The following is a 15,082-nucleotide window of genomic DNA, read 5'->3' on the forward strand; positions in this document are numbered from 1 at the left end:
TGCCATTAATGGTAAAAATCTGACCAAATGACGTCATAATGAAAAAATAGTGCTCATAATAACAATACATGGTTGACTGGTAAATAATGCTTCTAGCATTAAGTCCGCCAATTGTGCTATACATTTCTATTTTGTACAATATAGTTTAAACAAATAAATACTCTTAATTAAAATATCGGACATCGCTTTGTAATAAATGCTTAAATGTCAAATCGTCGTAATCGAACCGGTAATTTTTGAGAGGATCTTTATCATCAGAAAGAGATTTTGTAAAACATATTTTTATTAAAGTAAATTTACATTTCTCCAAAATAATATGTTACAAAAATCATCTTATCTTGGAACGCCATGTTAGAAGAACACAACAGCATAAGCATTTAAAATTATAATAAAATGTTTTCATTAGTTAAAACGTTCATTTGTAATATGAATGCATTTACTATTATCAATTGTAGTAATAGTAGTAGTATTAATATAAAATTATTAAACAAACTTGCCTAAACCAATATCTAGAATTCGAATAAGTCTTAAGAAAATAAAACTGAATCGATCGATTATGTACTTGCGCACAACGCACATCACTAGAAATAGCAGTCCGCCTGTCCGCATGGAACGATTCAACATGGCGGCTTTACTCCACAGGCACTTGGAGCATGGCTGCGTTTGATTCATATTTTTAATAATTTATTTCCCGTCATTTTTTTACATTCGACTTGAATAAATCTAGCATTTTTATAGGTATTACTTTATTATTTAAGTTCAAATAAGTAATGTGCTTAAAATGCTAATAGTGTGATAATCCGATATTCTAGATCCTTGAGTGACCTTTTGGATAGACTTTCTTTTTCCATATTGCTACGTTAACGTATCATATTTTAGTAAAGTGGAATTTTACGAAGAAGTTTTGTGAATTTGGGAACTGTGATATAATTTAGCTATCAGTGCCACATTTCAAAGTCTGATTATCAGGTAATGTGCGTGAAGGAACTCCCACGTGGAAATACCTCACGTCTCTATTTTTAGATCTCGAACTTGGTTCACAAAAACTGATCGACGGGATTTAAATCAATTACACCCATTTTATTACTGTGTGCTTACAGCAAAATTTGTTTTTTATTTTTTCATTTTGTATATAAAAGATCCCTTGCTGATCAAATTGATCTTAACTATAACAGGCATGACTGTAGACTTTATGCCATCACGCTTATGTAGCTGTAACATGATAAATCGTTATGAAATCATTTGCCATTATCTATTGCAGTTTTCATGTAACTGAGATTATTTTCGTGGATTTCGTTGACCTCCATTTTGACATTTTAAACCTCCATGCCATAGCTCCCTACTTGCCGTGACTTTCATTACCTACGTGGTAGGCGCGTGATTGCTAATCTACCTATTACCTACCTGTATTATAAACATTATAAGCAATATCTTGCTGTATAATTCACTGGTACTTCACCTATTTATGTAAGCATTGAGACAAGAAAAACAAACTGTTCAGTATTCAATATTCAACCTACTAAAAATGCATTTATGACTTGGGCCTCTCACAAACCTTGAAAAGCTACTGAGAGTGGATTATAAATATTATTTCTCCTATCTGACTTGTTTCAGATTTTAGACAATTTTAGTTTTGAATATTTAATATAACAATTAAAATTATTGAATTAATAAGTAACTTGTAGCTTTCTTGGAAACTGAATTTTGCTACTTTTATTAATTTTGTTGATCCTCAATTCACATGGTATTTTATTTAGAGTGATGTAGGAAATTTAATGTGGCACATCAACATTCTCAATCATAAATGTTATTTGCACTAGACAGTTGCTCAGAATATGTACATTTCTTCTAAATACTTACCAAATAATATAAACTAAAATTGTATTAAATTTTCCCTTACTTTTCTTGCAGTGATTAGTTCAGTTGATAGTTTACAAGAAGTTATCAATCCTCCAACTAGTCAAACAAATCAAACAATAGGACCTGTAACAAAGAAACAAACTGTAACCAAATTACCATCTGCTCCTGAGACTGATGTGTCTTGCGTGGAAGCAAAGGTGGAACAAGTAAATAAAGGAGTGGTAGCACCATCGGAAGCACCTGCTCCAACTGCTACAGAACTGCTTTCTGCAAGCATTGAGAAGCTTGCTAAAGAACTGCCCCTAAGCCAAGAAATAAAAGATAACAAAGAAGCATCCAGTGCAATACAAGCTCAAGCCAAATTAACCCAGAGTATAGCCAGCTGTATTCGCATTAATCAACCTGACTCTAAGATGAAAGATATTAATCTAAATAATAAATCTACTGGTGAGTTACCATCCAATTTCATTCAGCATTTTAATAATTAGGAAAATATTAAATGTTTTTATTCTATTTCCCACTTACCATATTACATAAATCACAATTTGTCACTTATTTTTGTGCAATACTGTTTTGTCATATTAAATTAATTTTTGCACAGAGCTATGTGTTATTTTAACTTCACACTTTCAATCTAATATATTTTTTGGTAATCTGTCGAAATGTCGAAACTATACCTAGTTTCTCAATATATGCCTTAGTGAAAAGTAAAATTGTCAACCGAGCCTTATCTATTATCATTAACCACTAACATTTGATATAATTACTAAGTTAAACTTTTAAGTCAAGACTCTCCTTTAATTATTTGTAAAATTATTCAAAAATTATTTGTTATTTCATAGATCCAGATACTGCCAATGGAAACACCACTGAAGTAACTAAAACGGAAACAAAAGAAGATATAAATAAAAATGAAAAAGCTGTGAAGAATTCTAAGAATAATAATAAAAAATCCAACAAAATGGCTACACAAGATGTAGCTGAATCAGAATCATGTGAAAATGGTAAAGATGAGACTGATAAATTAAGTAATGTAGATCAAGATAAACCTATTGACAAAGAAGAGGTAGCAGAGAAGCCTGCTGCTCTGGAGACTATTGAGAGCCCACAGGCCCCGCCCGTGTTTGTCCCCAAATACAAATATTCCGATGGTGAGTAATTGGTTTTGAACTTTGGGTTTATAAAATAAATAAATTTAAAAAAAAACTCCTCCTCACCTTTCATATTTTTTAGATCAATGGTCGCCTCTCAATAAAACTGGCAAGAAGTGCTATGATATTGGTCTACTGAAGCAGATAAAAGATGACCCTATGTCCAAGAATAAACCCAATGTACCATTATTAGAGGCCTGCAATATAATGAGGGTAAGGTTTCCTACATCACATCCTTCTTTTGGTTCAAGTTGAAGTAATTTCTGTAGATCTAGGCATAGAAGCATACAATACAAGGAAGACAAACCTGTAAATGCAATACAAGCACGATATAATGCACTAGGTATGGTCCAAGCAAGGTCACCAACCTATGCATATGTTCATAAATATGTTTTCATGACCTAAGTATTTTGTATTTAAATTTCCTAGTTGGAGTTATGGTCTACTTCTTTACTTTATTATTAGGTTCACCAACAGGTAACATGAATTTTTCATACCAGGTTAATTATATCTTATACAATGTGTATTTTCAGGCTGTACCAATACAGGATCCTCTTCCTTTCTCTACAATATCAAGGCCAATGAATGATTCTCTGTTCCCGACATTTGCCAAACCCTCTGGTATGGGATCGAGAAGTAACACTCAACGGGATACTAAAAAGGATGGTAGAAATATGGCTATGGGAGGAGGTAGGATATTATAAATTTTTATGACATTCATTCCATAATTAAACGGAAATAAAGGATAAAAAATTTTGAAATGCTTAAGAGTTAAATTGGTTTATTTTTTTTGGTCAGGAAAAGGTAGTGTAAAACTAAACTCGAGTCAAGGTGGAAACAGTGGCCAGCGCTCTATTCATTTTGTGACCCTATCACGTGAAGAAGTAAAATTAAATGAAGTTGATTCAGCATGGAAGCCCTCTAGGTTTAGGAAAGAGACCCTATCTGAAGAAGAATGTAAAACACAGGTATGTAATCAGAGCTTGTAAGATCTTCAATTTGAATCACCATATCCAAAATAGAAAACAATATTAATCTGTTATCTGTTTGTAGGAATTATACAAAAAATTCAGAGGAATCTTGAATAAGTTGACACCACAAAAATTCGACACTTTACTTGACAAAGTAAAGACTCTCGAAATAAATAACCAAAACAGACTGGAAGGTGTGATTGATCTGGTGTTTGAAAAAGCTATTGATGAACCCAATTTCTCAGAAGCCTATGCTGCTATGTGTAATAAATTATCTACACTGAAGGTAAGAATATGAATAAAAAATGTAATTGTAAAATATAAAATTAAAAAGAAGTTAATTCAAATTTTAACTTAAGGAATATTGAGAAGTTTTCAAGGATCTTCATTTAACTTTATTCACAGGTGCCAGCCCATAATGCCAGTTCTCCAGAGCAATGTGTCAATTTCAGAGGGCTTATAATTAGCAGATGTCAGGCTCAGTTTGAAGCCGAAAAGGTAGATGAGCAAATACTTAAATTAGAAAAGGAGGTTTCTGAATGTACAGACCCTGTAAGTATTGTTGCAATAATTTATCGTAAATGTGCAATTTAGAATTGCTTTGTTAACACTAACTTTCTTCTTTTTTATTTAGGCCAAAAAGAAGGAGCTTCAACTAATGTTAGTAGAAGAATATAGACGAGTCAGGATGCGGTCAGTTGGAAATGTTAGATTTATAGGTAAGTCTTGTTCTCCTTATCAGAAGAAGATAATTTTTCCTTGCCTTGCCAAATCAAAGATCAGAGGGCAATAAAGACATTCTTGTAGTTTTATGATATACTTTGTTTATTGATAAAAATATGTTTTGTAATAAAATTTCCTATGTTTGCTAATGCGAAAGAACTTGCATTTTAAATATATTTTTCTTCATTGGTGTGTGGTATTGGCAAATAACTGTTCTAATGCAATTCACGATTATTGAAAAAAAAAGCGTACTTTCACGCATGTCTTAAAATAGTGAGTCAGAATTTAAAATTTCTATATCATGCTCGTCGTAATCGTATTTTATCTTTTATTATGAAAACGAACAACTTATGTCTTTGCCTTGCGAAATACTCTTACATTTTCATTCAACATTGTTTGATTACCTGTTGGGTTTAATATGATTACATAAATGCGAAAGTTGTCTATCAACGCACAAGATAATTAATTAATTAGTTAGAAAAGATTTGGCTAAATTAAGTACGAAATTTTGAAGCGATGGGATGTTTAAAGTTTATTTTTGGGGTGAGAGCAAGTTTAATATTCTTTTAAAAAATTGTGATTCAAAATGGTGCCTCCAAACTGATATAAGGACTGTATGCGAAATGTTTTAACAATTTTGTAATAAAGCTGTCTACTGATGCGATTTTGATTTCTTATTGAAACTGTGTGAGTTTTAACAACTTTTTTTCATATAAAATTACTAATTAGTAATTTTGTTTGTTTGCAGGTGAACTTTACAAATTGAAAATGCTCACGGCCAAAATCATGGTTTACTGCATGAATCATTTGATTGATAAACTGGAGGAGGAGAAATTGGAGTGCTTGTGCAAATTGCTCACCACTATCGGCGAGCAAGTCGAAAGTGAAGTAAAAGATCAACTTGATAATGTATTCAAGAAAATGCAGGACATAATTTCAGATAGGAAAAATAATAAAATATCCAGCCGCGTAAGGTTTATGATTCAAGACGTAATTGAATTGAGAAGAAGAAAGTGGGTCATCAAGAGTGTAGTAGACTCACAGCCTAAGATGATGGATCAGATCCAAAAGGAAGCTGAACAACAGCAGAGGCACATTGAGGTGAATAATTATAGCCAATGACAAATTAATTGACTGATATATTAAACGCTTCTAGTAATTGCTTTTTAAAATTCTGAAATATTTTCTGCAAATTAGTTGTTTATATGTAGGTTATGTAGAAGATTAATAATTTAATTTTTATACAGATGATGAATGCGGTACCTATGGGAGGTGGCGGTGGATTCCGTCGCGATGAAGGCGGCCGTGGCAAACGCGGTGACCGCAGACAAAACGCTAACTCCTTCCAAATGGATACCAACATGTGGAAATCTAACTCACGCTACACTGTAGATACTTCTAAATTGATGAAGGCTGCACCACAAAAGGTAAGAAGCAATTACGAAAAATTTAAGCTATGAATTCATTTTAATTTATATTGAAATTCATATTAAATTCTATAACTTATAATTGATTTTATTTATTACATACATTTGTAGTAAAATTAACTTATTATAAAAGCTGTGAGAACAAATCCTGGTATGCATTTAAAGATTAGTTAAATGTAACAATGTATAATATTTTTCAGAATTTAAGCAGCATTAAATTGGCACCGCCTAGTTGGAATCATGGGGCCTCAGCTAAGCCCCAGGCTCAAGCCACAAGCAGCTCAATGATTGGGATGAAGAACATGTACAGCGTTTTAGAAAATGTACAAACTGATCCTACTTCTCTAAGAGGTAATGAACAACTGACCATCGAAAATACTCTGATAGCAATTTTTAGTTTACTAACAAATGATTGGGTTTAACTTTCATAATTTAAAAAAATGCAATATATGTAATGTTTGTCCTTAGTATTTATTAAGCTTTACCATCTTCAGATGTGCTTGCTTTGTTGCTAGCTTCTATCAATATCAATACATACAAAAAGTATGTTTTCTGTTTGTGGATATCTGTTAACTCCTAAACCTTGCTATGTTATTTGCGGTTTTGACACTTGGAAACTTTAACACTAAGGAAATGACTATTGGGTAGTTTGTATATATGCAGTTTGTGAGCAAGGCTGGGGTAGGCTGTTAATATGTGCTTGTAATGAAAATAAAAATAATTATTTTTTTTGCTCAATTTTAGAGAGTAAAGACTTGCCACTAAGCTACCATAGCAAAGGTGCTTCTATTGAAAGGTCTACATTCAACTCCAGAGGAGACTTCAGTACGTACAAATTTATATTTTCTTATTGATTTTTGCAATAATTCCTCCATTCTAATATTGCTGGCCTTCGACAGTCTTAGAATTATGGTTTGGACCATCACTATGTTCTGTAGTAAGTCCAAATATGATTGATTTGGTCGTCATTCTGGACACTGATTCTTAACACATTCACTGCTGACACGGCGCTAAAGTTACTCACTGATAAAGTAACTACTTTAAAAGTAATGCCCAATTATAAACTGTACCCTGTATGCAAAAGTCCATTGTAAGTAAGGATTATTGTCAATTTCTCTTTGTGTTATGTATGCAGAGTATTTAAAAAAAATTCCATGAGGTCATCATTAAAATAAAGAAACTTATCATAAAAGTTTAGGTATACTACAAAGTACACTTAGGAACAGACTTCTACACGATAAGAATTTTATTGCTAATATGTGACAGACTTGTGAAATGATAAAAAATGTTTAATACAAGGGACATCATATTAATTATAAAAGAACCGGCCAAGTGCGAGTCGGACTCGGGCACTAAGTGTTTCGTTATCATCTTCACTTACTTCAATATTTATATTTATTGTTTATATTCACGTTTCTACCTGTATATTCACATAGACCAAAAAATTACTTAAATATATGAAGAAATCCCAAATTGCCATATAATTTCATGGGTTTTTATAATAACGCCATCCCGCTCTAATCGGTAGAACTACAAGGCGGTCAATACATACCACGTTGCATGTCCACGTAATATGTTAATGAGACTGCGCTGTCGATAGACAAAATATGTTTGTTGTAATTCATTTTTAGTATTTGTTGTTATAGCGGCAACGGAAATACATCCCCATTATAATAAACGTGGCTTTTTTTCGTATTTTTTTGCTCAATATTATACTTACTGTCACATGAAGACGCTTAAAATTATCACAATATATGTGATAATTTTAAGTGTCTTCTTAATTGTGTAATTCCTTTCTTTAAAAATAATATAAGATAACAATAAAGTAAAAGGGCGCCATACAACTAATATAATTTTTAAACAATGTTTTTCTGTCGATTTTAATAAAGAGGTATAGACAAAAAATAAATATATAAAGTCAGACTCGTACTTGGCCGGTATTTTATTTCTTTAAAATTGATATTTAATTGAAGAAACCCAAAAAAAAGAATCGAAAATTTTCTGTCACAAAAATAAAGATTTAATAGAGCCGCGGTATATTACTAGCCACTGGAAGTCTTTCTTCGAACCTGAAACATAGCTCCTGTTACAAGTGCAGCAGTCAATTTGTTAAACCAATGTTAATTAATTCCGGGAAAGGACAAATGCTATCGCCTTTTTATTTAAATGAGGTAACTTGTGCATGCAAATATTCTTAAGTACAGTTTTTATATAGTATTCCATTACTACAATTTATGGAATTTCTACTTCGGTGTGCTTTAGTATTATTTATGCATGTTATGGAATTTGAATAGAAATCTAAACAAGGTAAATTTTTTATTACAAAAGCAAGTGTAGCTACAAGCTGTGAACATAGGTGTATTTATTGGGATTTCCATATTTACATATCTATATAACATTGTAATTGTAGGCTGATGTTGGCTTGATTGATAGGCTGCTACATATTTTTTTTTCTTTTTGTATGGTAAAGTTACAAATAATACCTTTAATTATTTGCAAAATGTAACACTTTTTATTTTGGAACATATAATAAATACGACAGTTCAACCTTTGAAACGATCTTGGTTTATTCATCGATAATCAAACAAAATTGACCTTATGAATCTGTACTTTCATATTTAATAAACTAAATATGTATTTTTTATTATGTTAATGAAATAAATTATTTTGATCTGTAGACAGCGGCAGTGGTAGCCGTTCGGGATCCGTCGGCGTAGCCCGATCTAACTCGGGAAGCCGAAGCACTAGCGCGGCGCCACCCACTCCGCCGGTGGTAGCTGAAGTAGCCGCTCAACCAGCAGTCGTCCCACAGGAACCCTTACCCGATCCCAAGAAGAAGTCGGTCCATTCAATGATTCAACTCTCCCTCATCAACCCTGATGAGGATGAATTAGTAGCCGAAATAAAGCATCTATTCGAACCTCAGTTCCATGCTGCCGTTGTCACTGAGATATTCAATGTTGCTTTGGAAAAGTAAGTTCCTGTTCGCCACTTCTTTGTTCACTCATTTCCAGTGTTACCTTTGAATTTATATCATAAATAATTTTGACATGCAAAAAAAAAAAATGTATTATTTGTATCATAATTAATTTTGGCATACATCACTTGCGCTTCTGTTTCTTGATAAAATGATTTATTTTCATTTAAATTGAAATAACAAATCTTTGTTTGTTTTAAACTCTTACTTGCACAAGAAATGTAACAAAAATAGAACAGTCATTGGATTAAGAAGAATATGTACAATGGCGGGCTTATCCCAATCGGTATTTCTTCCAGTCAAACAAAATTTAAAAACAAATCTGATCACATTGGATTAGAGACATTTACTAAGCTATAAGTTTAGCCTATTAAAGTTTTACTTAGCCATAAGTAACTACCAATCACTTATGATATTCATTTGTTTTCAGATCGGCAAAAGATATTACTACAATAGCTAAGTCCCTGCTGTATGCAGTGTCGGCTAAAGCCATTTCTCCAGATAATTTCATAGCGGGAGCTACAGAAATATTTGAATTTGCACCTGATCTTTACATTGATATTCCAATGCTTTACGAATATTTTGCAAAGTTTATTGCACCACTAATAGAAAAGAAGGTACGCTATTCTTTAAATAAGAATGTTGTTAAATGTTTGGGTCAACAAAAACAAAAAATATTTATACCTATTGAGCAGAAAAAAGTCAGAAAAATATGGCTACCAATTAATATTAAATCAATCGGCAATATGTTTCGTTATGTGCTATGAAACGTTTTTTGTTGAAAAGCAATGGTATACAAACGTTCGTATGTAGTTATGAGTAAGAAGATAATGGTTGCACTCGTCTGTTTAGTGGTGTGCGACCTATATGGGGTAACACGTTTTCGTTCTTGGTGGACACTACCTCTTGCGTCGATACTCTGGCGTAAACCACCGCCGTCATTAATCTGCGTTTTTATTTGCAGCATATCACATTTTTACAAGTTTTCAAAATTTCAAAAACCATAATTACTGAAAAACACGGCCATTTATTGCTCAAAGCAATAATCAAGGAGTTGAAAGACAGCATGGGACCAACATTCGTGAAGAGTAAATGGCAGGAGTCTGGGCTAAAGTTGAGGCAATGGATGAATGAAGAAGATGTTAGTAAAAAACAATATTTCACATTAAAGTTAATAAGTTTAAAAGTAACTAATCTACATAGCTGTAAATTTCATTTTTGTTTTGATAGATGTTACAAAATTGTTGTCTAAAGAACCAGTTCTATCCTTAATTGTCTTAAGAATCCTCGAATGGTTTGAGTTTAACTTGGTACTAATAAAAATGAAATGTTGTCAATTGTAATAGTTGTATCATATTTATAATTTTTGGTTTTCAGGTGGCTACTTGGTTAAAAGATAATAAATTTGAATTTCTAGAAGGTAGTGTAGCACCCAATGACGAAACGAAAGTTATTCTGTCGCCAGCTGACACTCAGAAAAAACTGTTGCAAATAATGAATGCAGACGAAACTTGTGATTGTATAAAGGGATGGGTACAGGTAAATTCATTTGTCATATAAATATAATGTTTTAGATAAATTCTTACGTTCTTGTAACAAGCGGCTAAAAATTTCCTTTTTTTTAAAGGATAATCTTGGTAAGGCTTCAAATGAAGACTGGTTCATGCGGGGCTTAATCCAAGCGATATGCGAACATGCGTTATTTGGTGCAGAAGGTCGCGACGTAACGCACTTCAATCAGGACCGTATGAATAAATACATAGGACTTATTAATGATTTTGGAGAATCGAAACAAGCAAGAGAAGCAAGCTGTTTGTTTGGCATTCAGCAACTAATACATAGGCTAGAACACCCTCAAGGTAAATGTTTTAAACATAAAAGATTTTATTTTCATCTGATTCCCGATTTGTTTTAAAAATTAATTTTTATTTACATTGTTTTTTTTTTCAGGGTTAACTTTACAAATTTTTGCTTATTTACATGAACAATACATAATATCGGTAGAAGGATTTATTGCTTGGGAGGAATCAGACAAGGAACCGGAAGGCAAAGGTTTGTTATTTTGGTAATACTTTAACCGTAGTTATTCTGGACATTCTTATAGTGTTGAAATATGTGGTTATTCTATCAGAAAATTTTACCATTGATTGAATATATCAAGTGATTTCATCCAAGCCAAAGAACCATTTGAAAATCACATTTCAATGAAATTCAGTGGTTACAGCTGTACGTTGATCTTTTCCTTATAACTGCAGCGCACAAATGATATAATGTTTGTTGTAACACGCGTGGTGTGCGACAGGTGTGATGTTGAAGGCGCTGACGTCGTTCTTCACGAACCTGAAGGAGGCGGACAACGAGGACTCGTGCAGCGAGGACTGACGCGGGCCTCCCGTCGCCGCGGCTCTGTTCCCGCCGGCGCCGTCCGACCCGACCGCTTTCAACGTCTTCTATATTTTTATATATTAAAATCATCCCCACGCGGAAGTCGATAGATTTATATTATTATTATCGTAATGCTTAACCTAACAGAAGCTAGAGAAAAGTTGTATAATATTTTTTAAAACCGATAGTTTTTATCGAAAAACTAAATTAAATTTTGCTTCAATGAAATATTTACGTCACTCCGTTTTGATTGTTTTTGAAATGCTCGTTCATTGTGTGAACCTGAACATTGACTATTATTGTTTTCTGTGTAGTTTCGACAAAGTTCTGCCGGGTACAGACTGGTAAAATATAACATGCATTGAAAGAACTCGTCGTCCACATTGCTCCAATGTATCGTGTAAAGAGTTACACAATTTGTAACAGATACTTAGTCTGTGGGCGCTACGAGTACTTCATTCGTGTGTGATCCCCGATTTGTCGTGTTTTCGATTTGCATATGTTGGAACTCAAAAACTTGACATAAAAATGAGATTTTCAAATTATAAATGTAATAACGAAATTTATAATTATGAAAGTAATAATTATTAAATTAAGTTATTGAATAAATCATTATTTAAAAATTAATAATAATACTATGATTATTAATAATTCATTTTACGCAGCAAATTTGACAAATTATGCAAATATGACGTAGCAATTTGCATTGATAAGCAATGAGCTGGGCCGATTAATAAAAATCTTTTTCAATGTTTAATTTGTTTAACGAAAACATGGTTTGATTATTTATGACATTTGCTATTGGACTTTCCCACACTAAATGACATGAAAATGTATAAAAATGTTTTATTATTATTTAATTTAATGAAAATCTTTATAATTCTAAAATTTACTAAACTATTTTTAGAAGCCCTGGTTTGCTTCCACAAGAAAGAAATATATAATTCCAACAATAATTTGTCTTAGCATGGCGAATTGCGTGAAGTGCGTGCGTTACGTGGAACAGATGCAATGAACACGTAGCGCAATGTTTCCCTTCATGTTACGTTAGAGCAGTCTGTAGCCGACATGACGTTTTCTTTTCATCACAACCCTTCTTTTTCCCTGCTAAAGATAAGTTAAAGTAATAAAAGCATCATATTCTCTGTTTGCCAGATCGGAATATTTCTTTTTCTGATTTAGTGGCTTTTCCCGTTGATTATTTAGTATTTGATAATTAGCCTGTCTCTTACAACTGAAATGTATGTTTATTTTTCTTTTACATTTATTTGCGATTGTGCTATATTGCATTGTATTATTTTCTATTGGTTCTATTGAGAAATGTCTATTTTATGTATAAACATTTCGTATTTGATTTATTTTTAATTTATCTGGTGACCAGAGAATATAATCAGTAAGTTCTAAATTTTGATGAAACGAAAACAGCAATATTAATATGCCTAGGAATAAAGCAACTATAGTGTTCCATAATACGTACCTTATGTGCTTTTTACGGGAGACCGCAACAATAGTCTGTAAAAGAACCTCTGGTGATGAAGCACCAATAAGTTAATTTAAGCAATAATCTAATCATGTATAATATTTTTGGGTACCAGCATATTTATATTATAACAAAGAATAGATACTGTACTTTGATATTCAAACGGAGTTGAGTTCAAAGAAAGATGTTGAAATATTATATTTAATATTACGTATATCTCTTTGTTTTCATTTATAGAGACGGCTAATTTTGAACTGATAAAAGTAATTTAAATGTATAAATAAAAAGAAAAAATATAAAAAAATACCATATAGAAAATTTGCTTTGGTTCATTTATGTTGTTTCATCTTACATTGATTTCTATCCTACACACATAACTACCCTATTTGTTATAAGTACCCCATAAATTTCTGGACGCACTCGATATTAGTACATTTTCTTTACATTATAACTTTTTGATTTTAATAGATATTTTATTGTTTAGTTTTAATTATGCTATTATAGTATCTCAGTTGGCAGTGACGATTGTCTCAAATCTGTCGTGAAGTAGGCGGCGCGGGCCGCTCCATACGCCGGACATGCGCCTCCCTTGACGCGCGTCCTTCAGTTTATTAGGTCCGCTGCTGAGGTTATTTTTATTATTATTATTATGTATGTATGTTATGTAAATAAACTTTTTATGAAAAACAACTAATCTTTACTGAGTATTCCTATAAATGAGAACATCCATGTAATCTGCCAAGTTGTGACTTAATGAACTCGCGACGACTATAGAGAGAATAGACGATAACAGAGCTTTTATATTCCATTTAAATGTGTGTATTCAACGAGAAATTTAGTTACATAAACACGTTATTTATTATTGAATTTTATAAAAAAATATAAAAATGAATCTCTGCTGAGATTTTTGTACATAATTGTTGTTTAATTTACACGGTTTTTGTTTGTTTTCCGATCCCTAGAAAAGTTTTAAATTGCTCATGTTTGCTGTTCCTTTTTAATAATATACATACTGGACAGGAGGAAGAATGTAGCAAATTAAATGTCTAAGAAAACCGATGGTAGGTAAAATTACTGGACCAAATATTTATGAACGTCAAGATGACGGAGCCACCTCGCAAAACACAAATATTGTCGAACCAGCCCTTAGTACCTGGTTTGTACCTTTTGGTACCTATATCAAAAAATTTTGTACCTCAAAGAATTGAAAAATATCGATTGTGATATGTGGTTCCTCCATCTTGACGTCAAAATGGAGGAACCACCTTCGTTTCTTATAAAAATATAATGTATACCGTCGAGATGACCACACGGACACTTAGTACCAGGTTAGTACCTCCCAAGATCTTATCGCTATAATCGTTTTTTAAAGCAGTTTTTTAAGAAAATAATTAACTAAAAGAAAATGACAGAAGTGCCTGTGATTAATTATAGCAAAATGTATTAAACGAAAACTTTACTTCAAAATAGTTCTAGGCGTTTAGGATTAAGTACAAAAAATTATATTTATTAATTATTTGAAAGCATAATGCTAATGTTATGTTATTAAATTATACGAGGATTCAAATTGTAGAACAGCCCATCAAATAAAGTTAATCGACTTTGAGATAATTTTATTTAAATATAAGAAATAGTTTTATTTAAATATCAGAACTATTATTTATAACTTATTGAAATATATTTAGTTATATACAACTCGTTTATATAACATAACATTTGCATTGTGCTTTTAAATAATTAATAAATATAAATTTTTGTACTAAATCCTAAACGCCTAGAACTATTTTGAAGTAAAGTTTTTGTTTAATACATTTTGCTATAATTAATCACAGGCACTTCTGTCATTTTCTTTTTGTTAATTATTTTCTTAAAAAACTGCTTTAAAAAACGATTATAGAGATAAGATCTTGGGAGGTACTAACCTGGTACTAAGTGTCCGTGTGGTCATCTCGACGGTATACATTATATTTTAAGAAACAAAGGTGGTTCCTCCACTTTGACGTCAAGATGGAGGAACCACATATCACAATCAATATATTTTTCAATTCTTTGAGGTACAAATTTTTTTGATATAGGTACCATAAGGTACAAACCAGGTACTAAGGGCT

The 15,082-nt window shown here is 32.1% G+C and overlaps 1 protein-coding gene across 2 annotated transcripts in view; it reads left to right on the forward strand.

Annotated features, from left to right (window-relative positions):
* Positions 1-13,664, forward strand: part of LOC106133944 (eukaryotic translation initiation factor 4 gamma 3) — a 35,304-nt gene extending 21,640 nt beyond the window's left edge. Inside the window, exons 11-29 of one of the 2 annotated variants that reach the window (XM_013333835.2) lie at positions 1,912-2,307; positions 2,703-3,011; positions 3,094-3,224; positions 3,545-3,701; positions 3,810-3,979; positions 4,065-4,268; positions 4,388-4,534; positions 4,617-4,701; positions 5,454-5,806; positions 5,953-6,132; positions 6,333-6,483; positions 6,877-6,957; positions 8,811-9,105; positions 9,540-9,726; positions 10,074-10,250; positions 10,487-10,648; positions 10,737-10,968; positions 11,060-11,161; positions 11,412-13,664. In XM_013333835.2, coding sequence (XP_013189289.2) covers positions 1,912-2,307; positions 2,703-3,011; positions 3,094-3,224; positions 3,545-3,701; positions 3,810-3,979; positions 4,065-4,268; positions 4,388-4,534; positions 4,617-4,701; positions 5,454-5,806; positions 5,953-6,132; positions 6,333-6,483; positions 6,877-6,957; positions 8,811-9,105; positions 9,540-9,726; positions 10,074-10,250; positions 10,487-10,648; positions 10,737-10,968; positions 11,060-11,161; positions 11,412-11,491 — 3,599 coding nt within the window. In that variant the 3' untranslated portion in view covers positions 11,492-13,664. The remainder of the gene's footprint in view (positions 1-1,911; positions 2,308-2,702; positions 3,012-3,093; positions 3,225-3,544; positions 3,702-3,809; positions 3,980-4,064; positions 4,269-4,387; positions 4,535-4,616; positions 4,702-5,453; positions 5,807-5,952; positions 6,133-6,332; positions 6,484-6,876; positions 6,958-8,810; positions 9,106-9,539; positions 9,727-10,073; positions 10,251-10,486; positions 10,649-10,736; positions 10,969-11,059; positions 11,162-11,411) is intronic. The other variant, XM_060953842.1, reaches the window with a different exon arrangement.
* The last annotated feature ends 1,418 nt before the right edge of the window (positions 13,665-15,082 follow it).

This window comes from Amyelois transitella, chromosome Z, assembly GCF_032362555.1.
Source record: "Amyelois transitella isolate CPQ chromosome Z, ilAmyTran1.1, whole genome shotgun sequence".
NCBI lineage: Eukaryota > Metazoa > Arthropoda > Insecta > Lepidoptera > Pyralidae > Amyelois > Amyelois transitella.